This window comes from Gordionus sp. m RMFG-2023, chromosome 3, assembly GCF_954871325.1.
Source record: "Gordionus sp. m RMFG-2023 chromosome 3, tfGorSpeb1-WG-v2, whole genome shotgun sequence".
In the NCBI taxonomy this organism is placed as follows: domain Eukaryota; kingdom Metazoa; phylum Nematomorpha; class Gordioida; order Chordodea; family Parachordodidae; genus Gordionus; species Gordionus sp. m RMFG-2023.
In genome coordinates this window covers 3104860-3131880 of record NC_088777.1, presented here as the reverse complement: position 1 = coordinate 3131880, position 27021 = coordinate 3104860, and the positions used below count along the sequence as shown (strand labels likewise).

The 27021-nt window shown below is 27.0% G+C and overlaps 1 protein-coding gene across 3 annotated transcripts; it reads left to right on the top strand.

Moving 5' to 3' along the window:
• Window positions 1–1602: 1602 nt before the first annotated feature.
• LOC135927592 (lysosomal acid lipase/cholesteryl ester hydrolase-like) lies at window positions 1603–26914 on the top strand. Of its 3 annotated transcripts, XM_065463680.1 has the most exons (9): window positions 1632–1738; window positions 1913–2044; window positions 3135–3183; window positions 19388–19589; window positions 22371–22485; window positions 23073–23335; window positions 23541–23695; window positions 26049–26189; window positions 26568–26914. In XM_065463680.1, the coding sequence occupies exons 4-9, from the start codon at window positions 19394–19396 to the stop codon at window positions 26832–26834; spliced, it is 1137 nt and encodes a 378-aa protein (XP_065319752.1). In that variant the 5' UTR covers window positions 1632–1738; window positions 1913–2044; window positions 3135–3183; window positions 19388–19393; the 3' UTR covers window positions 26835–26914. The 3 variants fall into 3 exon arrangements, with proteins under 3 accessions (XP_065319750.1, XP_065319752.1, XP_065319751.1); XM_065463678.1 differs by lacking the exon at window positions 3135–3183 and having other exon boundaries at window positions 1603–1738; XM_065463679.1 differs by lacking the exon at window positions 3135–3183 and having other exon boundaries at window positions 1913–2111.
• The last annotated feature ends 107 nt before the right edge of the window (window positions 26915–27021 follow it).

Sequence of the window (27021 nt, the reverse complement as noted above, 5' to 3'; positions counted from 1 at the left end):
GTTTGTGAATCCAAAAATAATGTATACATAAATAAATAAAAAAATTAAGGAAACAAATATTATGAAAGATTATTTTTTGTAATTATTTGGCCACAAAACGACCATAATTAGAAATTTTTATTTTAAAAAGAGTAGGTGTTTTAAAATGTTTTAGAATATATGTATACTATATGTTTCCATTTTAACTAACTCAATGAGGCCTTGCCTGAAACTATGCCCCATATAGTTGGGATCGGTTAAACAAAGTTTTTAGCCGAAAACGATCACTTTAGATAGCAGCTCAAATCTGAAACGCCCTAATATTAATAGGTTTTTTCCTGCAGGAGGCCTAAAGATTAGGCCATATTAGCCGACATTTAGCCATTACTTAACTATAGCTCCAGGACCTTATTTTTTTAAGGTCCTGAAAAATCTCTCCCCAAAATATTTTTCTTAAACCCCTAAATAATTTGTCCAATTTATGATTGCTTTCAACCCAAAAAATTATTGCAGATCGGACTTAGAATAAATTTTTTTAAATAAATTAAACGAACTGGAAAAAAAAATGAACACGTTGGTCAAATATAATTAAGAATTTGTCCACTGAACTGGTCGCAAATTGCTATTTTATAATGAACAATTTATGTAAATTTTACCAATAGGTGTCGTTTCTTGTTCTTTATTAAATGTAAGCAATGCAATTGATTTCTTCTTAATATTTTAGATAAATACCAAGGTTAATAGTAAGTCTGTGTCTATACAATCCTAGTAAATTATAATTATATTAATATATATATATATAATATTATTTTATTAATTTTACTTATCCCAATCCATAAATTTGAACCTGGATAATTTTTGAAAACATAAAGATAAAATATATAATTTAATAAATTGAGGATATATTTACTTTGGATATAATAGACATGATTACGCATGTAGTAATCTATAAGAGATATAAATATTTTAAAAGGAATTCTTATGTACGTAAAGGCAATACTTATTATAACAGAAGAAACACTTCCTATTTAAAGAATTTATTTAAAAATAATGTAAATATTTAATATTTTTTTATAAAAAAAATAAATTAATATTGAATATATCAGAGGATATAATATATAACAATTTATAAATAATTCAATTTATTAATAATACAGAAAAACCTTCGGTGGTGTATATAATATCGCCATCTATAAATGAATATTGTATCGAATGTATATTAAAAAAATGTCATGTTTTTTTTATTCGATATTTACTTTCTTTTTCACACCTGATATCAGGTATTACAGCTGATAGTCTACGGCCAGTTCTTTTACAAATGATCCCTTTAACTAAACAATAATTATATGATTTAAAGTGAAATCTAATCAAAGAAAATTGTTAATTTATTTTTATAACTAGATGAAAGCCAACCACAAATATTCAATCTATAATGACTAACCCTAGTCCTTGTAGAAGGTCAAACATTTAACCGGGACATGATTATTCCTTCAAAAGCCTCCCATTTCAAAGTCTAGACCTGATTTAAATGCGTATCTTTCTATGATAGCGCCATTGGAAAAAGTTCGATTCTGAAAAAATAACCAAAAAGATGGGAAAAAAGTTAAAATATTATATATTTCCTTAAAATACTTCGCTTACCTTATTTAAAGGTCAAAAAAAAAATGTCGGAATGATATGAAAGAATTTGAAGAAAAAATAGATTTGCAATTTTTTGTTTCCGTGAATGTAACTTTTACAAGAATCACTTATAATAAATGTAAGTGCCAATATAATAATTAAATTTTCACTGTTCTAAATATCTATTGCGAACCATTATGGGAATTTAAAGAATTTCCCAGCTATGAAATGAACCTATTAAATTTTTATATTCTAATTTTTTTTTTTTTAATATTAATGTTTTTAACCAAATTATTCGATACGGAAATGTTAGAATCAGAACATAAATGCGTCGTCCCAAGTAACCTCTTTAGAACCCGCTCAATTATGAATGGCGCCGCAGGTACCTATCCCATCTGATGATAGAAACATTTAGACGCGAATCCAACACTAAAAATTAAAGATGGTATGCATTGAATGTTTGACCTTTACCTATCCCATCCAGGTTTTCAGATATTTTTTTACTTGAAAACGTGAGTTTTTCTTTTATAGTAAATTATGGGGGGCTTTGTTATCCCATATCCTCCAAGACCGGGTTAATCGATACAGCATTCTCATCTAAGTTAATATGTTATATATAATATAACAAGATTTCTGAGACTATATATTATTTAATATATTTTATTGATTTACTAATAAACCATCATGATGTATTATTTTCCCGTGTTTATAAATATAGCATTATATTAATTTATTTTATGGATTATTTTAAAAGAGAAAGCAAAAATTTTCCATCGGCATTGCGGAGATAGTCTGAAAACTCTTTGCATAAATAGTTATAATTTTGTTTAACCATATGTTCAGCTTCCAATGATGATAAATGTAATCTATTACGTTCTTTTCGCCAAGATGTAGTCATTAGACTGAATATTTTCTCTGAAGACGCATTTGAATGCGGAATAGAAAATATAAAATTGCATATTTTCTCAATCAAAGGCGAGTTTTTATTAGAAAGGAAATCCATTTTCTTGGGCATTATTCATGTGATTGTTTTTCGATAATTTATCATAATAATAGGAATAAAAATGTGAATATTCCTCAAAAAATACATCTTCCGATTGTAATTGTAAATTTATGTTAATGACTAAAGTGCCAACGTTAAGGACAACACCTAAATATGCCTTTTCAAGATCATATCTTTAAAAAATATTTTTTAAAATTGGTGGGGTTGCTGATTATTCTTTAAGGGATTGATAATACTTAAGCAGCCGCTCAATCGCTGGGATTAATGTAAGCCAGCGTGTTGGTACGTGGCGAAGTAATAAAGATAATTCTAAATTTCTCCATTCTACCAATTCTTTTAAATTGTAACACATTTTGTAGAGTTGGTAAATTGATTATATCATTAATTACCATACTCTCAATATCATATTTGAGAAAAATTATAGCCTTTTTAAACGAATTATAAAAAATGTGGCATATACAACCTATTAATATATTATTATTATTAATTATGGTTTTTCAATTACATCCTAATACTTTGATTTTTTCCAAAGTTTACAGATGCGTTATCTGCACAATAGGCCGTTACATTAGCAATATCAGGTCCAGCTATTTTTAAATTTTCTAGCAAGCATCTAGATATGTCTTTAGAGGTTTCACTATCAGAAGAAAGAAAATAATCTCGCGACACTAGCAATTGAGGGCAAGGGAGTATTTTATCTTATATAATTATCCTATTGAGGGCTATTGCTACAGATCTTCTTCTTAAAGTCCTAGGGTCTAGCCAATGGCCTGTGATTCCCAAATAAGCTTTAAAAATATTTAATCAGATCAATTTATAAATATTAATAATACCTTCAGCTATGTGCCCAAATATCTGCCGTGGTACATATATGTAATATCTCTGATAACTTTCATCACTTTAAAGTTATCTGCTATCTTATTCATTAGTGTCTGGCGACATAAAGTTGTTGTACCAAGGTGATAGAGTTTTAATCATCATGGTAAATGATGGATTATCAACCTAAGACATACAATAACTTTATCAGCCAATTTCTGATAAATATTGCCATTTGTATTATTAATTAATTTGGTTTGAATTGAATTAGTCTTTTTGGATTTAGAGTCTTAGATGTTTTTCAATTTCTTTAAAACTACTGGCATGAACAGTCTTATAAAATAAATATTAGAATGTAATTTACCTTTAGGTGTTTCTTGAGGTTATAGCTACTGGATTGATCTGAGAAAATATTATTTTACATTTTAAACAAATAAATTTTAAGCCAGTTTTGGTTTTTATATATATTTAAAAAAAATTTTTAAATCTAGGGAATGGGAAATTTGTATTATAGCTATTAAGAACATTTTCTTCCCTGGTATCTTCCATTTCTTTAATATCATTGTCTAAATCACTTTCAACGATTTGGATATCCATAGGCGATGACAATTTAAATTTATTAACACGTGATTTAGGTTTATAATGCAAATTGAAAATAAAAATTACAAATTGAAAATATATTTCAATTTCAAAAATAAAATAATAAATCACAAAAATTATAATTAATTATGATATTATATTAAAATTTTCTAGATGTATAAATCTTGGTGCTATCTATGAAAATTTTCAGTCTCGCGTAATATTTATCTGCCTATAATATTGAGTTAGCCGTTTTTAAAAATCGGTTATCATAGCTGTTTAACAACACTAGTTTGTAGTTTCGTTAAAAATTAAAAAAAAAATTTTTGTAAATATATATTTAAAAAAATATATGGTGAATTCCATATCAAATCAACAACAAAAAGGTCAATTCTCAACCCGAATCCCTTCAATTTTTCTTAAATTTTGTATACTGGTAGTATATACTATAACTAAGAATAAAATGAAATTTTACCTTCCAAAACTGTTCTAAGATATAGCAGTTTAAAGCGCGGAAAAATGGTACATTTTTTGACAAAAGGCAGCTCATTTATTTTCAAATATCTCGAGAAATAATTATGTTAGAAAAATAATTTAAACTTTATTAAGTTGCTTAATAATAGTTCTTTAATATGACATAAAAATAAATATGATAGAAAATTGTTTAATATCGAAAACCGGATGTACAAAACCGAAAATGGCCATAAAAAAAAGGTATTTTTTCAAAATTATTTTTCTGTAGATAGATATCACACTGTTTTATATTTGCGCAAAATCCTAGACTGGAATAAACATGGGTTTAGGAGTTATGAGTTATGACTCTTTATATGGCTAAAATTTAACAATTTTAACCCAAAATATTATCATATTTAAATTTAATGAATAGTGATGAAATAATGTTAATTTAATAATTATGTCTAAATGACAGGCCCATAGTTTTTTTTTATCTTTAACAAAATTTTTGAGAGGTGACTAGGATAATGAGCTTCATTTAGCATAAAATAATCTACAATAATTAAAATTAAACAATAAATTTTCCCCCCTATCTTTAAAATTAAAAAAAATGCTTAAAATATTCTTTGACGAGAATTCTATAGATTATATAACATTCAAACAATGGATAGTTGTTGATCGATCTACTCTCGAAACACTGACAAAATACGCCGACCAATTTGTAGATTATTTAATTGAATAATTAAACAATTTGATTTCTTGTTTATAGCTTCATGATAATCATTAATTCAAAACTTTTTAAAATTCAATTTAAATGTTGGCGAATTCTTAGTTATTGCAAACTTTTCAGAAAACTATGCATTTGTAGTGGAGGACCATGCACAAGGATTTAATCAGATTAATAATCAGGCCACTATCCACACTTTTATGATTTATGTGAAACAACATAATAAAACATGTAAATTTAGTGGTTATTTTAGATTGTTTAAAGCACAACGCATGTTTATTTTATTTATTTAAAAAATTGATCGTATTCTTGAAGGAAAGATTTGATAGAGTGGCTAAAATTTATTATTTTTCTGATGAAGCAGTAACCAATATAAAAATAAAAAAGACTTCATATATTTCTACAATGAAAATGATTTTGGGATAAACCCAGAGTGACATTTTTTAAAACCGCACAAGGTAAAATCCCTCCGACATTTTAGGGGCCTTTATAGCAGCTCATGCAAGCTTGCAACGCCCATATGAACATCACATATTGACAACAATGGAATTATTTAACTATGCAAGAAATAATATCTATGGATTAAATTATATATTTGTGAGCAATAACGAATATATTAACATAGAAAGTCATCCTGAAAGCAGATTTTTGAGAGCAAGAAGAATTTCTGGAATACAAAGTTCCATGTTTTTCTAGGCGAAAACAAAGGTCATAATTTATTAAAATTCCTTGGATGATTATAATATAAGATATATTTTAATTATAAATTTTTGATTGTATTATTTTATATGTAATGATTTGAGGCAAATAAAGTTATAAATATGTTTAGATTTATTTTGTCAAGTAACTTATAGACAAAATTTAACTAAAGTTAGAAACATAGCTATCCTAGCCACATCTCAAAAATTTTGATAAAGATAAAAAAAAATAAGGGACTGTCATTTAGACATAATTTTTAAATTAACATTATTTCATAACTATTCATTAAATTTACATATGATAATATTTTGGGTTAAAATTTATATAAAGTGTCATAACTCCTAAACCCATGTTCATCCTAGTCTAGGATTTTGTACAAATATAAAGCAGTGTGATATATATTTATAGAAAAAATATTTTGAAAAAAAAAACCTTTTTTTTCTATGGCCATTTTCGGTTTTGTACATTCGGTTTTCGATATTAATCAAATTTCTATCATATTTATTTTTATGTCATATTAAAGAACTATTATTAACCTACTTAATAATATTTACTAACATAATTATTTCTCGAGATATTTAAATATAAATGAGGTGCTTTTTGTCAAAAATGTACCATTTTTCCGCGCTTTAAACGGCCATATCTTAGCTAACAGTTTTGGAAGGTAAAATTTCATTTTTTTTTCTTAGTTATAGTATGTATATACTACTAGTGTACAAAATTTAAGAAAAATTGAAAGGGTTCGGGTTGAAACCTTGGCTGATTCGATATGGAATTCACCATATATATCATCAATTTAATATTATTTTATTTCAAAAGAAAAAGAAAAAAAAAACTATTTACTTAAATCGTCGTATTCCATAACTAATAAAATGAAACCAAAAATTTTGTGATAAATTTAGAGATTGCATAAAAGATATTATTGATTATAACTATTTTCATTTACATTCGTGGGTTGATAAGACTAGAGAAAGTAGAAAAGCGATAATTTTCAACATTTTTTTCAATAAAAAATTAAATATTAAGAAATAATTTTTTTTTTCTTCGTAATTTAAATTATTACAATTTAAAGAGGGTTTAAAGGTTAACGATCTTTTATTTTAACATAAATATAATAATTTTTATATTTTTTATATTGCAACCTTGTAATATAATGCATATATTTTTTTTTTACAAAAAAATATAATTTACACAAAAATTTCTCTTACATCCAACCAATTATAAAAAATAAAATAAAATAGCAAACTATTATTAATTTTTTTAGGTATATTATAACCAAGTAGGAGGTCTTGAATAAGCAATTTCCTATTTCCTACTCAATAACAAATCTTTAAGCTTTCATGAATAGGAATTTAAGTCAATAAATATATTCCTTAAATAAATATTCCTTTAAAATAATGAATATAATTTTAAAGATTTTCAGAAAAATGGCGATTTAATTTTTGCAAGAAAATGTGTAGTTAAATTTTTTTTTTTTAAAAAATAATGTAAAATCTCTTCCAAAAAAAATTCTGCTGAAAATCTCACCCAAATCCATTAAATATATACACATTTTTTTTTTCCTTTTTAGCTTTCACCGTTTCTGGTGGTAAGCTCCTTCAATCTCTCAACTTTATTATTTTTATATTTCTGATCGATTTCATTTGGATCTCCCAGAAGTATTGTTATCGAGGCCATTGTATCTTGGTCTCACACTATCAATATCCACAAATATCCTTTGTATCCTTACACCAAACCATCAATATCGACAGATATCCCCACCGGAGTACACCGGAATATTCTCATTGATTCCATTGTAAGCTTGATTTCCCACCGCAGTATCAATCCTGATGGATCTCCCACTGGAGTAATGTAATCACATGTCCATTGTGTGCTTGAACGATCCCCGAGGTAACCATAATCCTAGCACTGGCCAAGAGATCGTTATCATCCTTGATGACCCACGAGTTCAGCTGGCCATCCTATTTGGTTTATTGGACAAGTATCCTAGAACCCGGCTTTCCAAGCTGTCAGTGGCTGGGGTGGCATTTCTCAGCTCAAAAAATCATCTTATTATATGTCTATACACATCCGTCATCAAAGAAAAACCCGAAAATTTTTGCTCTTCACCAGGATTGAACCTGCGTCCTTTTGCGTCCTTCTGTTTCCAAGCATACCTCATAACCCATTAGGCCACCCTGGTGATTAAATACAAATATTATTCAAATAAACACAAGTAACTTGTCTTCTCTAAGTAAATGTATGGTACCATCTTGAAGAAATATTTTTGGAGCTTGAAATCTAGACTAAAAGGGGGTTAGGGTTTTGGTTCTGAACACTTTTCACCCGACGATTATATTTCCGGTTACTAAAAAATTAAAATGTTTCTTATATTGGTTTTCGCTCTTAAATTTGATCCGCTTTGGGCGTTCCAAAATTTCATACTTCAAGGCCTTCTAATATGAGGACAAACCGGAAGGGGGGGGGGGTTGGAATCAATTGGTTCAATAAATTTCAAGGGAGGTATCTTCTTAATCAATATATATTGAAAGTATATCCATTTTATATATTTTAGTCGCCAGAAGGTTATCAGCGTCATTAGTTCAGGAGAGGAGAAGGGGGGGGGGGTCTAGAAGGCATTGCTCAGAACTCTTCTAATAGACAATTTTTGAAAATTTAAATTAACTTAAAAAAAAGTTGAAATAATTAAAAGATTAATTACACTTTTGTTAGAATCCGAACTGGCTACTAAATATATTTATTTTTAAGTTTCTTGCTCTGTTTCAGGTTGCTATATACCTTAAGACGAGATTCATTAGTGGTAGATTTCTCCAGCAAGTTCTTATTATTATTTTTTATTCTAGTTTCAAATTTTAATTATTGATAAATATTTAAAAAAACGCGAGGTATATGGCCTGATGTTAATTAGGAAGTGATAGAAAAATATCCCATTGAAGGGATATCTTAGCACTCTCTCCCTCTTAAGTGAAAAAAAAGAAAAGTTTTTAGAAACATTATACTTTTTTTTCAATTCTTAGATACATTTTTCATAAATAAGCTATAAAAAAGTAATACTATGTGTTACATGTTGGTAACAATTCAATTTAAAGTTCTTTATTTATTATTGTCTTAAGCGTTAATATAATGTCCATTTAAATAATTATTGTTTAACGGTATAATATAGATCGTGATATTATGTAAATTGGAAATTTAGTTATATTAAATGTAATTTAATTTTGATATATATATATATTATTTCAGAAAAAGAGTATTATTGTTAAATTTTTATATTATCTAATTTACTAATTTTGTTTAATAGATAACATTAATTGTTAATTTATATGAAAGAATTCTGTTTAGATAAATAGTTAATAATAAAACATATTATCAATCAATACTATCGATTTCCAAGTTCTTAAATTATCAAGCGCTACTAACGACTACTAGCGATCTCATTACTCTGAATATAAGTGAAACCTGATCATAATTTGTTAAAAGCCATATAAAGCTAAATTATATAGGGAAAACTTTCATAGTGTTCCATTTTTAAAAATATCTATAACAGTAAACTCTTTTCTTAAACAGATGGAAACTCTTAATTTACGATTTTCTCACATATTCCCATCAATCTAAGGACAAATTTTAAAGATAATTATGAACATCAGCTGTCGATGAATACCAATCTATAACCATTTGTACCAACTGTAAGATGCCTGAACACTTGTCTTCCCAATGCTTAAACACTAATAACCATTTGCTCTTCATAAAAAAATAATGTCCAGAAATACGATAAGAACTACATTCCGATCTATTTTTCAATCACGGTTACGATAGACCTTTCGACGCAAATATGTATCCAATCTGCCAAATGGCTACACTATACCTTCACTTCTTGGCACACTTTTAAAAAAAAAATCTATTGCCAATAAAATATAAGGAGGAATCAGGCCCCGATAGACCCTCATAGAAAATTTTGAATATATATAGGATGATATGATTCTAAGAAAGATATTTGTGAAATTCAACATAAATCTTTAGCTTTTAAATATTTTTTAAATTCTGAACGTTTTAGTTTTGTTTCTGTGCGAAATAATTAGCTAAGTTAAAATTTTTATTAAGGAAATTTCTTAGGCTGATAAAATTATGTTCATTAGGAGGAAAAATGGAATAGCCTAAGTTTGATTCGTAATTTATTTTTTGATATTGATGTATTTTTGCAATATATTTGGATTTAATAAAAAAAGGTATTCATTGCTCCATGATGAAAACACAATGTGGAAAGCTATAATTAAACAAAAGATTATAATATCTAAAAAAAATTTATATATAAAAAGTATTAGTTTATATAAGGAAAATAAGAAGTTAATTGAATGTTATAATATAAAATCAAATGAAATGAAATAAGTAAAAGTAGAAATTCGATATTGGTTAATTTTTACTATTATTAACTATTAGAATTAATTTTAATTATTTATTATAATGTATTGATGGCACATCTTGGATCACCCATAGGGGGGAGAAAAGCTAACAAATCTATTTTAAACAAATCCCAGAGTAATTTGTCTAAATTAATCATGTAATTTAATTACATTCCTGCACATCAATTCTTTATTTTTAAAAACTATTTTAATAATCCCAGAATCATCTACGCCCTGGGATCCACATCGATCTATAAATGAAGTGATTTGCTATTTCTCATAAAATCAACAGGCTCCTTGAAAATATATTGAACATAAAATTCTGGCATCAGTCCACCCTCCTTAGCATATCAATTGGTACTGGTATCCAATCCCAGCTACAACTTTCCCTTTAACCATTATTTTATCCGGTATAGCTGCTCAATTAATAATGTATCCACTTCTATAGGTCCTGACCTATCTCAAGCCCTTTCCCTTTGGACAGCAACAGCTTGCCACCATCCACTGTCATCCAGCCCTGAGAATTTAAAAGATTAGGATGCCCCTTTGATTGCCTTGTTCCGTTGAATACTTTATTTCTAACAGGCCATTTGAGGATAATCCCAATAACATAATATTAAATGCAAACTAAGGCTATGAATAGTTGGACGTCATATTGATATTAAAAAACCTGCTTTCGATAAAAATATTAGAAAAATTTCCATATAAATGAAATCCACAAACCAATTCGCCTATTCTTTACTAATAATATTTTTTTCGACATTATCCCTAACTGGACTTAGTGATATCTTCTGGCATAAATAAATACAGTTAATAGCTTAGATACTGTATATTGTGATATTTCTATATAATATCACTCTAATCATTTTACATAACTTTTTTTATGGGTAAAGATGAAAACAGTGGGAAAAATTGAAAATAGAGAATTGAAGAAATGGCAGGGTATATAAAGGAAGTGTTTTTAAAAAGATTTTTCAAAAATATATTAAAAATGACTTATAGCAATAGTTGACAAAAAATTTGAAGTTAAATACAAATATTTAAGAACATGGATATTTCAGGATTATTTAAACTGACAATAAAAAAGATAACAATTTTTTACTATGACTGGCCATAGCTTTCTTCAAAAATTACATTCTTCAACCCCGGCCTACTTTCTATGGAGTTTTCCTAGATTTACTTTTCCAATTTACTTTTTTTTAAAAAACAATGCTGGTATAAGCTATTTCTGAGAATACATAAAATAATCAATAAAAAAAATTATTATTGCGTCTTTAACCTTTAATATGAATGATATTTTTTATCATACAAAAAATAATATAAGCAAATTATGAAACTGGAAAAAACCCATTATAGTGAACGCCTGTAGAAAATTAGCACTATCACTTTAAAATGGATAATTTATGTAATATCTTATAACATCTAAAATCATCATTATTTTCAAATGCCATCTTTTGCAACAAATTAAAACTATAGATGAATTGCCCAAAGAGTGTTCAATTACTAAAGTTATTGCTGTATTATTATTCATTAATTAAATGGAGAGGGTGGAGAGGGAAGGATTTTTTTTTTTCTAGTAAAATAAATATGCTTAAATAATCGAAAAATTTGTTTTTCGTAAATGTGAAAAGGTCAAATTAGTAAAAAGTTAAAGGAGTAGAGAGGGGTAATAAGATAAAGCGACCAACGCGAATTTCTGTTTACACATCCTATAGCAAAATTTCTCATTTTAAGTAAAATAATTGATTCTTAAAATTTAGAGATTATAATATACCAAATCAAGAATTTTTATCTAACCTTCAAATAAAAAGGTAAAAAAGATTTTATATTACATATATATAAATATATCAAAGACCTGAAGACGGCCGTATTTTAATTTTTATTAAATATACACGGGCCAGGCCGATGAAATTAATAAAATCAATTAAATTTTTTTGGCAAATTAATTTAATATTTCTAATCATAATATGAATTATCGATTCTTATTTAAAAATTGATTAGATTTTTTTAACTCGCAAATATTGTGTAAATACCTTTGAATTGGGTCACATTCAAACTTGATATAAAATTCAGAAATTTTTTAAAAATACAAAATAAAAATTAATAATAAAATAAGAATGATAATTTATTGTAAAAATATTTCATATAAAATCTAATTTTCAAATGTAATTTTTATAAACCAAATTGTTCATCCCCTTATACTCCTGTAAGTAGTGAATAAATTTATGTCATATACACAAATATTACATTATTGACACATTAATGTGTAAATCGATCATTATTTCGAATTTTATTATTATAATTATTTTGGGGATATCAACATGAAACATTGTTTTAATTTTTTCTATTGGATCTAAGAAATTTAATTGATAAATTCATAAATATAAAGTATAATAATTTTTACATAAATTTGTAGATTACCGGGCAGTAGCACTAACATCTTGTGTCTCAAAGATTTTTATGGTTCTCTTAAAAAATAAAATTCTATAATCCACAACCAATCCTTTCCCTAATTCCATATATGCATACAGACCCGGCAAAAACATGCCAGAGTCGATACTAGCCCTAAAATTAATCATGCAAAAATGTTGTAAATATAAACTATCTTTTTACTTTACCATCATTGGCTCTAGAAAGGTTTTCGATAATGTTAATCACGGAGTTCTGTGAGAAACCCTGTTAGAAAGCGGCCAAGAACCCAATATAATTTAAACTTAGAAAAATTACTACTGCAACCTATTTACATGCTTTAAAATTAAGAATTCCCCCTCCTCTAGAATAAAATAAAAGGAGTAAGACAATGTTGGACCTTATCGCCACTTTTGCTGAACATTAAATAAAGTCATTAAAGAAACACATAGCACTGCTGATCTAATGGATACAGAATAAAACGATATGCTACGTCTACAAAAAATGTTGCAATAGATAGAAAATATTTTTTCGATTGAAAAGTTTAAAATGGTAGAAGTTAGTGATCTGCATCGAGCCTTATTACCCACTCGGCCGGATCAATTTTTAAATAAATATGTGCCATCCGGCCCGATCCCAACCGAATTTTTTTTATAATTATTTGTCCGCGGCACCTGGCCTGAAGTTATTTAATATTCTACTAATAAAAATTTTATCGCCTTTTGCAAGAGATTAAAAATATATGAGCTTATTTGGCAAAATTTTATGCATCAAATTTAAAAAACTTGAGCCCGACGCGGCTCGGCGCGAAATTTTAAGATAAATAACCGTCCAGAATCATTCTGAACCTAAATAATTTTTTAAAATAAACACTGCCCGGAAACATGTTTGGGCCGACATGGGAGGGGTAAGGGCCGGGCAGTGCAGATATCTAATGAGGTGTGGGGGAGGGGTTAATTAGAATAAATAAAGCAGATAGTACTATTTTAAGATTTTACAGTTTTTAATTAAATTTTAGTAATTATTATTATTATTAATATAATTAGCCATTAAGATTCAAAGTTTTTATTTAAAAAATAAAGATTTTCTATGAAAATTAAAATGCTGCAATAGATATAAGAAAAATTGTTTTCGTAAGGGAAAGGGTTAAAGTAGTAAACGTACAATGAGGTGTGTAGGAGGAGGGGGGGGGTTGATATTATATAAATAAGGTAGCTAGAGCGAATTTCTCTTTTTACAGCTTAAGATAAAAATTTCTTTGGCAAGATTGGCATCATACTAGAACCAAAATTATAAAAAGAATATCTGGATGAGATAGTTTAATACTTGATTAGTACATGCTAATTCATGATTCAGTTATTCCAATCAAAAAACAAAGATATTTAAAGTTTAAAATATATAATTAAATGATAAATAATAATTGCTGGATTATAACAATTTGTTTTGTTAAACGACTGAATTTTTAAAAATCGAGTAACATAAATTTTAGCCTAAATTATTATGCATGCCTGGAGATTTTAGGAACAATATTTTGAAACTTGTTGGTTTTTTTTTGGCTCAAATATTGGGATGGCCGTTAATACTAATAATTATACATATATGAATAGAATTAGATCATCATGGTTTTTATAGAGTTGACTTATATTTGATTTACCAGATGTAAATTGCTTATCATTGCAGAAGGCATCAAGGCACTCGAATTTTAACGTTCTTACAATTTTGAGAGTAGCATTGAATAATTTGTTGTCTTTATCCCTTGTATGATAGCCTCTTATTTGCGTTATTCATATTACCGTCACATTGATAATGAAAACTCACTCTCATCGATAAAATAAATTTTCCTTTCATAAAGGCGAAATCTAAAAACATATTTTTGTATCCTCTGCAAATTTCGATAATCTCCTCTAACTGAACTTAGGGAAACTAAGCTATACCTAAAATATAGAGAGAAACCTAGATACAGTATTTTTTTTCATTTCTACATCAATTTCATTTAATATAACTTTTTAAATGTGTTAGGATGAAAAAAGGTAAAATGAAAGTTAAAAAATGAAAAATCAGAGAACTGAGTAAAAATGACAAGAAAATAGAAAAATTATTTTTAAAAAGAATAAGATAAAAAAAGAAATAATAAAAGATGAGAAGAAAAAAAAAATTAAGAAAAATAAAAAAAAGATTGTAAAAATACATGAAAATGAAATTGAAGAGATCTCGAGTGTACCAACTGCTAATATTCTCCTTAAAAATAAACCGGTGTGGATACACGAGAATATTGGAATAAAAGAGAAAGAAGAAATAAAAGAGAATGAAGAAATAAAAGAGAAAGAAGAAATAAAAGAGAAAGAAGAAATAAAAGAGAAAGAAGAAATAAAAGAGAAAGAAGAAATAAAAGGATATTGGACCAATGGTTTAGCAATGTTAAATGTGAAAATCAGTAAAAAATCTACTGGCATATACTCGCCTAAAGACAAGCTACTTGAGGATAAATCGTATCAATTGTCGAAATGTAAACAAATTATAAATTTCATTACGCTTAAAATATATGTTCCCCATCTTTGCTTAAAGTATAGAAGAAATAACTTATAGGTTTTCAAAAAAAAATTAAACAAAATATATTTGACTCTTAATTTTTTATGTGCCTTATTAAGTGCCATTAATTATGTATTTTATTTATAAATCTTCCCTATATAGAGGTCTTAGTTATTAGTGAATGAATATGTAATAGATCGAGATTACTTAATTATTTTGATTATGAATATGGACCTTAGAGAATTTGTTTACTCCTATATTATAATATCTATATACTTGTATCCTAATTTCGATCATATAATAAATATATTTAGCAAACCAACCACAAAAAATTTAACAATGATATTTTATTAAATGATTAAACCTAAATTGCCCCATAATTTTTAAATTTTTAAATGACATAATAAATAAAGTCATTAAGAAAGCACTTTGTGTTGTTGATACTAATGGATATAGGATCCAAAGATGTGCTACTTATAGGAAAACAAATAATATAATATTGAGAAGACATGGTAGTAATATCCAAGAATATCGAAGAAACTAAAAACTTACTCCACATCCTAGAAACCTTGAGCCATAGGGTAAGAGTGTAGATAAATTTTAAGAGAATGTTATGCTTCCTTCTCCATACGTGCTACCACTATAAAATTTTATGGCTACTACCAACGCAGTGAAGATAGTAGATTAAATTATGAACTTTGGGGTTACCGTCCATAATAAGAACAATTGTAAAGAGGTACTGAAAATAAAAATACAAAATACAAGAAGTGCTCTCTTCAAGTTTATCAATCTTTGAAAAATAAGTGAAATCTCTATTTACCAGATTATGCATATTTAACTCAACAATAACTTGATATATTCTGGAAAACGTCAGAACATACGCCACTCAACATAACACTAAAAAACAGTTAGCCACAATTCTTAAAATCTGGTATACGATGCCATCACATCGCTTTGCACATATAAAGGAAAACAATACACAAAGAGCAAATCACTGTAGTACCACAAAACCATTAAAGATGTGTTTAATATTTTTAAACGACTCGATTATTAAAAAGGGCTAACCCAAGATTTTAGTCAATAAATATTAAGAAAGCCCGGAAATTTAGCTCATGAATATATTGATATGATAAACAATTCATCAAACCAAGCAACTGCATAAGATCCATTTGCGATATTTTAAATGAAAGCCCAAAATTCTCTCGACTTAATACCATGTGCAAATGAAAAAATTTGTATCAGATACAATTTCAGAAGATGATTCTTCTTATAGATAAATTGAAATTGAATAGATATGATACATTAAATATCTCAATATCGATAGTAATCAATTGAGACTTACACAAAGTAGTCAAAATCACCCACCCTTTAAGTAATACAATTAAACTCTCAGGTATTGGCTTTTGTTTTTTGTCCAACTCTTTTTCTTAGCTTATAGATGCTTAAGCAACAGTTTTAGGTATGCTGTGGGTACAAGTACGTTCGACTTGCCCACAAACGCTTATAGGGCTCTTCATTCTTTTATTTTTCACTTGAATTAATTTATTTCCAGTTAGATGAACGTAGGTTGAACCTATCAGCGTCTAAGGGCTAAAGGGCTCTAAATCAAGTATCACATAATAATAAAAAATCGCGATGCGATTACTTAATGAAACTGAGAAACAAAGAATAACTATTTGATACGGATAAAATAAACGCATACCTACATAGTAGAACGTTAGCATTTTTTCCTTGTCATAAACATTAAGGGGGTCTTAATAAATGTTTTATCAAAAATAAAGTTGTATCAGCATAACGAAAATGTACTATAATAAAATAGGATAGAAGGGTTTAAATCATTTAATTTATATACTAATTTTTATCATGGGTGTCACACTAGAAAAGACAAGGTGGGATATGAGTTTAATATATACCCATATGTTATTTTTTCGAATCTAAACACTCTAACATAGGTTTGTATTCCAAAAAAAATAATTTTCATCCTAAATGTTTATTAGAAACATGGGAGTTGACCCATGTATTTTATAAATATTCAAAATGAAAACATTTATATTAATTTTGTCAACTTTTATTTTTATTTTTTGTAAAGAAAATCTAAAATTAATAATTTTTTTAATATATAAAATATGTAATAAAAATGTTTATAATTTTTTTTATTTAAATATTTTAAATCTAAAAAATTTATAAATAAAATATTATGACATTGACACTATTACGTATATATATTTATTTTCCAGAAAATATTTTAAAAAAAAATGTATATTTTTTTAAAAGGTAAAAATTACTTTGAATTTTATTTTTATAAAAAAAAAATACTAATATGTTTATATTAATTTTGGTTTTGATCTCAATCTTTGATCAGATAAAATTTGTTTTGTTAGAAATCCCATACGACTTCAATGACACAAATGAGAGTTATTTTAATTACATTTCTACAGATTCCGAGATATCTATGACTTCGGTATTGAAACTTTATTAAATACTCTTTTTTTTATTGAAATTTTAAAATGTGGCTTTAACAGGCTCTTAGCTAGCGAAGAAGGGGGTTAGGCTCGAGCTGAAATCTTCCCTTAACAAAATTTGTTAAAAAATATATAAGTTTTTAGGAATTGGGATTGCAAAGTATTCTATTTCAAATTGGTCATATTATATTCCTTTAAATTTTAACAAAAAAAGCTAAAATTAATTTTAATATTTCTTCCTCCTGTTATTTTATTCCACACAAATTTTATGTATATTTTAAAACCATAAACACTGTTAGATTTGAGAAAATTTTATCAACCAAAATAAAATTCCATTTAATTTATTACTAACAAGTATGATATGGAAAAATATAGGTATAAATATTTCTGACACTTCTTATGCTATAAGAAGAAATAAATTGCAAGTCTTCGACATCAAGTTGTTATAGCTATTTATGGGTCTAGAATAGCATATTTTGAGTGTCCTTGATAAAATATCAGAACGGCCTCAACCAGATATTTCACCTGAAACGGACACATTGTTACGACAGCCATTTTTGCTTTGGAATATATTATTAAATGGAATTACATGAAATTTTTATAAAATATTATTTCAAAAAAATGGTATAGATTTGGCTGAGGTTATGAAAAATCGCGACTATTATTATATTAAACCTTAGAAAATTAAGAAATAATATCGACCAAGAATTTCACTTATATATGATTTTTTCACATCCCTCTACTTGCTAAACAAACAAATCTTTTCAATATATAACATAGACAAAATTGAAGATTATTATGATTTACATACCAGTTTATATAGCTATACCCGGAACTCAAATGGTATACGTAAATCCTCCTGAACAAAATAATATGATTATCTGGATACGGAATAAAAATAAATGACAAAAGGTAGGTTGTTTTTTTTTGAAGGAGTTGATGAGATAAGCTCTGGATCAAAGAATTAGACCTTGGCAGATGTGTGATATTTATATTAAAGTTGTTAATAAATCTTTTAGGGGATCAATTAAAATTAAAATTTATAGTCATATAGGACTTCAAACTTGAAAAAGTATCAGATCCTTACAAAATTTTGAAATGACATTTTATACTTATATTTTTCACTTTGCAAATTGTGACAGGCCGAATTAAAGTAAAAACTGATGATTAGTCGAATTGTAGTGAAAAAATTTATAAATTGATCAATTTTACAAAGATTTCTTATTTTTATAGATAAAAATTGGATCTTATCAAAATGATCATCTTATAAAAGTTGCAAAGAAGCAATTCACCCTAAAAATTAATTCAGTTTGAAATAATATTAAGGCAATAATGGCGGTCACTTCTTCTAGAGATCCTAATGACAGTCTAAGTTTTATAAGCATCAACAAATAATAAGAATAATCTTCTTAAAATGGGTTTGACACTTTGTAAAAGTTATTAGTTTGTCATGTTTTCTTTAACCAAATCTCTTATCGAATAAGATGTGATATAAAATTTGCATCCCAATATATCATTCAACTTTTTGTCAATATAATATCAAACAATAAAAATATTTTCTTTTAAAATAAAAATATATAAAATTCCGCCCTAAGAAATTTTGCGAGATTGAAATGATACTTTTGTGAAGTAAAATTGACATTAACTAAATTATCTTACAAATTAAATATGGGGACGATTATAAAATAAAAAAAAAATTAAATGAATGTATTAGGCAGAGATGATAACATCCAAGGGTTATCCTTACGAAAATTATGAAATCGTTACGGAAGATGGATTCTTCCTGCAATTACATAGAATTCCATTCGGTAAAAATCTGAAAAATACGGTAGAAGTAAAAGCCTCAGTTTACTTACAACATGGATTACTCAGCACATCGTGCGATTTCTTAATGAATTTGGAAAACCAGAGTCTAGGTAGTTTAGATGATTAAATATATTTCAAAATCTGAATTCTAAATGAAAAAAAAACAATATTATATATAATCATGAGTGGGTGTTAGCTGGTGGAACCGTTAACCGCAAAAATAGTTATAAGCCCCATCCTACCCCTCCCGCCAAAGAAAACTCAAATCTCTTCTCAACTTATTGAAAAAATTTTGTGTCATATTATAAAAAAAAAATTTCATGACATACAATATGTCCTGGTTATGGGCCGCTAATACTACTATTAAAAAATGTTAAAAAAGCTAATAAGCTAAAATGGCTGTCAAAATGGCCCCTATAAGTTTGAAGTGAGAGATTTTATTATAAATATTGCAATCTATCCATTCCACAATTACATAAGTTTCATAAATAGCTGGGTTTATGTAGATCTAGGAGTCTCTATTAATTTTATTCATTATAAAAAATCTTATATCAGTAAGTTGAGTAATTTTTATTTAAGATGTTTTTTATTTTGAGAAGTATGTGAAACTAATGTTGATAAATAGGTATCTAATAATCTCATATTTTAGCTTTAAGTTTCAGTCATATACCTCTTATATATTAATATTACAAATTCTACTCCATTTTCCATTTAACATTAAATTATTTATTAAAATTAAAACAAATTCTTATAATGACTTTTGCAAATATATTAAATCTTATAATATATTATAATTATATATCAAATAATGAATTAATGTGAAGTCATATTTTCATAGTAAAAAATAATATATAATAACAAACATTGATACTCAGTATACACATATAATTTCATTAAATAATCACACAAATGAAGAAAATATAATCTTTAATATCAATATTAAATGTAAATAATATTTTAATAATAATAAATACAAAACAATTCTATAAATATTAAATGCAAAACAATTTTATAAATATTAATTGCAAAACAATTTTATAAATATCAGATGTAAAACAATTTCATCATTCATAAAAGGAAGGGTGAGCCTGATTAACCAAATAATACACATGATAAACTAGACAAAATCATTTAGAAACTAATTGTAATAGTTTGTTACTTCTTTAAAGAACATTATATAATAATTCATATTTTACTTTATATCTTTTTTTATCCTAAGAGAGTAAAGCTTCTTTTTTATACTGTGCCAATTGAGATAAATAAACTTTAAGCTTTGAGCATATAAACTTTAAGCTTATTATTTGAGCATACAAATTATAAGGTTAAGCGAAATTTAGCGAAAAGTTTGCCGACAAAATACCTAATTATAACTAAAAAATAGTAAAGGCGGTACGATACCATATGTCCTCCCATTCATTGTGTACTATTTTTTTCAACTTCCAATCAATTGTTAAGGGTGTTTAATTATGGGAAATTATAATTTAATGAAAATTTTAATTTTCCTTTAAATTAGACTAACCCAATATTTTAGCCAAAAATTATTAAGCATGGCTGGAATGGCAGAAAGGTTAGTTTGGAAGTAATGTAAAATAGAAAGAATATATTTTATTCACTCTATTAATCGATAAAAATCAGCAAAAAATCGACACAAAAAGAATCGTAATATATTAACAACAAAATATACTAACTTATCAATTTATAAAATAATTTTTTTCTTTTTTAAATTTCAAAAATTTAATAATCATAATCAAAAATATCTCTCGAAAAATACAGGTTATATTAATTATTATTTTTCTTTACATATAATAATAATAATTTTTTTCCCCAATCAGATGTATACAATCCATCGGATTGACGTTTAACAAAATTAAATGGGAATATACGTTTTTAATATAACATACTAGGACAGTTAGGACATCTATTAATAATATTTAGAAGCCGGCGAAAAATTAATTTGGCTAAAATTCATAGAATTGTCAAATTCAAGTAGTTTAACAACAACTACCGGAAATAATATCTAAGATGTTAAGAATACAAACCCCCCCCTCAATGTCATTTAAATTTTAGAGAGATTTATCAAGATTTTTAAAAATAATTAAGTGATTCAAAGGTTTTTTGGCAAATTATCCAAAATCGTATGGTAGCTATTAGAAATTTTACACACATGCTGAAATAAATTTTCGGAGATTAAAATTAAAAAAAAGGCGCTGAACCCAAAGGCAGTATTTGGAATTGAACCTAAACCTCACTCTTAAAATACGATAATACTCGTATAATTTCGGAAAACGTATCAGAACTCATTTGAAGTTCAAACTGTAAAAAAAAACTATGGCCGGTGAAATAATTTAACGCTCACATATTTCATATATAATAGAGTTACAATAACTTATATAGTTTAAAAAATAGATTAACTATTTAAGATAAAAAATTAAGATATATCGGGCTATAAAAATTTATTAAAATACTAAGATTATAAAGACTTACAAGTTGAGGAAGAATTAATAAAAAATTAAATTTATTTATATATAAATAATAGTTTGTAAAAAAGATTAAAAGTAACCGAAAAATGATTTTAATATTGTAGCTATTTTAGTTTTGTATTTAAACAAAAAATAACATAAATATTAAGATATCTGAAAGCAAAATTTCTAATATAAAATATATATTAACTATCTAGCTTGCTTTGTATGCTAAATAAAACATCTGTTAAATAGTTTAAAAATTTGAGTACTATAGTTTACAAACCAGTTAAACATATACTAGCTAATTTGTATAAATTAGCTAGATAACTACTAATTAGCTTGTGAACTAGTTAAGTTGTCAAACAAGTTGAGTTTTTAAGCTGGTTAAAGTTATGATATATTTTTTCAAAAAAATGTACTTTATCACAGGGTACATTTTGGCCGATAATGGTTTGGATGTTTGGATAGGAGACATAAGAGGCAACATATATTCCAGGAAACATAAAACTTACACAACCAATGACAACAAATTTTGGGATTGGAGGTATGATTCATAATGATAGGATTCATGTTTTTATATTTACACGAGTATTGCACTATGAACAACCGATGATAACATTTAGCTAACTAGACCCTTAAATTGCGAGTTTTTTTTAAAAAATAGATTCTTTTAACTGAAATTAATTTGGTTTTAGACTTAAAATTCCCACCGCACCTCTGATTAAGGTTGAATATCCAATCTGACCTGAAATTTATTCTCCAAGATTGATATCAAACTGTACAAGTCTCTAAGACACGCACAGAATAAGAATTGCCATTTAGAATTTTTTTTAAAAAACTTAAAGCTAAGGATTTATATCGAATTTCACAGATATATTTCTTGAAATCAAAGAGGATTTTGCTAAGTAAAGATTTTGATTCTCTCGAGTTTAAAGACAATTATATTCTTCTGAGTAATTCAGTTTTAATTCAAAAATAGGAAAAAGTAGCTTCCAGTAGACATCTTCATAGGTTAGGAGAATGGGGGAAGGGTGATTATCTCTTCCTGGTAAAATTCTTTAGGTTCTCATAAATGTTAATTTGCCAGTAAAAATTATCCACATACATATACTGATAATATTTTTTTTAAAGCTTTGACGAGATTGCAAAATACGATATTCCAGCCATCATCAATTTTATCATTAAAAAAGCTAACAGAGATTACGTATATTACGTGGGACATTCTCAGGGGACTACGGTAGCATTCTCGATTTTATCTCAGAACCCTAAGATGGCTAGCAAAGTTAGGATACTTTTTGCCCTAGCCCCCGTGGCTTACTTAAAACATATCACATCCCCCATCAGATATTTGGCACCTCTGACATTATCTCGAGATCTTATAACCGTAATGTTAGGTACTTTGTGTTAAAGTTATATTTTATACACTGTACAGTTGAAAATAACTATTATGTTAGAAAAAATTTTAAATTTTTAGCTTTTGATAATGATATTATAATTCAATAAAAAAAATCAATTCATTTCATTATAAGTTGATTATCTATCTCGTTAATATCATAGTTTAACATAATGTTTGCTAGAACTTTTTTTTTATTCTAAAAGAATATTTGATTATTCAAGGTGATAAAGAATTTATCCCCAGTAACTCTATAATAAAGTGGTTGGCGAAATTTGTATGTCCAAATAAAATCGTAATAAATATGTGCGCCAATTTGCTGTATTTGATTGGAGGTACAGATACAAAAAATTTCAATCAAGTAAATTTATTTTTGAAATTGATTTATCATTACCCGAAAGAATATTAACCTATATGCGGGTGCTTAACTTATATTATTTTTTCAATATTTTTATTAATTAATTAATTACTAAAGGAAGAATAGGATGCTTGGAATTCTTCCTGCTAAAATGGAACATAAATATCAGCATTCACCCTTTCATTAACTTTATTTAAAATACAATACCATATCTTTCATTCATGCCAAATATCTGCAATAAACAGGTTTTAAACCCCCCAATACTCCCACCCCCACCAGCTCATGAATTTAAAAAAAATTTAACCATCCTACCAGATGATATTATTTGAAATTTAGTTTAGCTTGTCCACTCGTTTATTAAAAAAATTTAGTATTGGGGCATTATCAACCACCCTTTTAAGGTTAGGTACTCTTAGTTCTTCTAAGAGTGGGGACAGCTTGTTTTGGTAAAAATTTCACGCACTTTCCTCCTTGTTTACCTTCGTTATTATAATAACTTCTTACAGAGGGGGGGGGGGGTGTATATTAATTTTTTTTTTGTGCTCTTGTATTTTTGTCTCCAACCCCAATAACCAAGGGTAAGCAAGGAGGAAAGTGCATATATCTTATAGGAGTGAGTAATTTTAGAAATATGCAACGTCACCCCCTTTTAACCGCATCCTCGTTAAAACTCCTATTTTTTATCTTATCAAATCCTCCATTTTATTTTTTTTTAGCTCTCACGACTTTCATGGGCCGGGCCGACCCGTTTGGACCTAACATCATATTTTCTAGCGGGTCAGGGGCGGGTCTGGGTTTTTAAGAAGTTTTTTTTAATGATTATATTTTAATTTAGATTATTTAAAAAAACGGTTGCTAATTTAAAGAAATAATTTGCCTTTTTTTTCTTCTAATAATAATAAGAAATTTTCAGTATTGTAAACAAAAATGATTGCCTAAAATATATTTAAATAATGTCAATTTTCATTAAATAAATAAAAAAAATTAAATTTTTGTATAATGGGCTTGTGGTCGGACTTGGAAAATTTTTTGTGAAACTTCTTATGAACATGGTCCGGGTTTGGGAATTTTCTTTAACATTAAATATGGGCAGGGCTGGGCTTGGGCCAAAATAATTTTTTATTGCGGGCCTGGGCCGGGCTTGGTCAAAAAATTAAGGCCCATGAATGGCTCAGAACTAAATAGAGCACTATTAACCAAACTGTTGAGTTCTTCAACTCCTAAAAGAAGAGTTAGTTTAAATATTAGTACAGACCCTTAGGATTCGCAACCTCTAATAAAATTTCTGGCTCAAAATGACTACATTACTTTGGAAACTTCTAAAAGGGAAAACATTCCCCTGTTACGTTTTTTTTTACCAAACTTAAAAAATGACCTCATCAGAAAATAATGAACTCATTCAAATCATTTTAAAATAGATTCAGTTGAAAGGTCTTCATGGTATATCTCCGAAATAACTAAACACGCCCTTTTACACATAAATTTAAAAATAATTTTTTTGGTTAAAATTCATATAAAAAATTCCAAATCTTTTTTTTGATAAATTAATTATTATTGTGTTTGGTTCGATTATTTTATAATTTGAATTTAAATTTCATTCAAACTATAATAACAATAAAACCTAGACTGACACATCAACGAAAAACAGCTGGGGACCCCATTTTGATTGCCCTTATCATTATTTAAAAAAAAATTTTAAAAACAAGAGGCCAATTTATTCCTAATGTCTGACGCGAATTTCAATAAAGAATTGCCAAGCCTGAAGATTTTACTTATAGAAGGAACAAAGGTCTAAACATATAGTATCGAAATATCGAGGCTTAGGCAATATTTTTATAGCTTAAATATTGAGTTAGCCGTTTTAAAAAATCGGCTAAAAATGAGTCGTTTAACAACACTAATTGAGAATAAGGAAGCAAGTTATCAATTTAATAGTAGTTTTTAACATGAGAATAATTACTACATGGGTTCCCAAAATGGTGGGTCCAGCTGATTTGCATTCATTGACGCTAAATGCCCCATGAATGAATGCATCTACAGTCTAGATATTCTTATATAACATTGACTCTAACTAACTATCTTTTCCTAAGAAAATTAAAACTGTTTCTAATATAACCTTAAAGATTTTTGATATCTGATCTGAATATATATATTAGAAAAAAATGTAGATTTTTTTTAAAATAAAGTTTATTTTTGTGCGTTGTCATCCAAAAACAAAATTTTTTTAATCTAATTTTTTCCGAAATTATATCGTTTCGTGATAAAAATCAAAAAAAATCTCTCAATTGCTTAGCCCCGATTTAAAACAATGTTAAATTGAGGGTATTTAAAATATTTTTTCATAAATAAAACCTAGTCCAGAATACCGGTATACTATGGGCATTACCCGGCTGGAACCTCAGTGCGAAACATGGTTCACTTTGGTCAGGCAGTTTTGAACGATGATTTTAGCATGTACAGTTTAGGATTTCTAGGAAACCTAAAAAAATACGGAAGAGTAAATCCACCATATTAACCATTACTTAAAAATGTGATATGTTAAATTTTTTTTGTCAAAAGTTGCGATTTACTTATTAAAAAAACAACTATTATATATATAATATCTATAGAAAAAAAAATATGTTCCATCTAAATGAATAAGAATCCCCTAATGTTTAAGAAGAGAAAGGAAGTAAGGGTAGGGTCGATATTTAAAAAGTTTTATCCAAACATATACAATAAATTTAAGTCAAATGTTTCAAAATTTAAAATCTTTTATTATTATAAGTTATAATTTCTTTATATAAACTAAAGTTTTGGAGAAAAAAAAAGATCCATTTCATCGCAAAAAAAAAATTAAACAAACGCTTAAAACAACAAAAAAAAATCTAATAAGATAGTGCCCCCATCTCACGATATAAGACAGATGACGACTCCGACAATGATTTTTTGGGGACAAAAGGACTGGCTAACAAATCCCAAAGACGTTGACAAGTTAATTTCAAAAATTAGCAACCTGATGGGTAATCATAAATTTGAAAATTCAAATCATTACGATTTTGTATACGGGATCAATGCCGCTAACGACTATTATTCTATTATCGTTAAAACTATATTGGATACAGAAGCCAATAAGAATTATTTTAATAACTCCTCTATCTAAGAAAATGACAATATTTATTCAGGATATAATTATTTATATTTTTCATTTGTATCGTAGTATTCTTAAATGTATACATGTTAAATAAAAAAAAAAAAATTATGTATAACTAAGACATAGAATACATACATACAAGGGTATGGTTAAAAATAAATATCCATATATTTAATAAATTATTATAAATTGAAAC

Bases quoted from the DNA above. Each gene is read 5' to 3' on its own strand.
- LOC135927592 (XM_065463678.1), top strand. The intron at 23,336-23,540 runs GTACTTTGTGTT...TTATTCTAAAAG, and splicing joins TCTTATAACCGTAATGTTAG to AATATTTGATTATTCAAGGT. The intron at 26,190-26,567 runs GTAAATCCACCA...AAATCTAATAAG, and splicing joins ACCTAAAAAAATACGGAAGA to ATAGTGCCCCCATCTCACGA.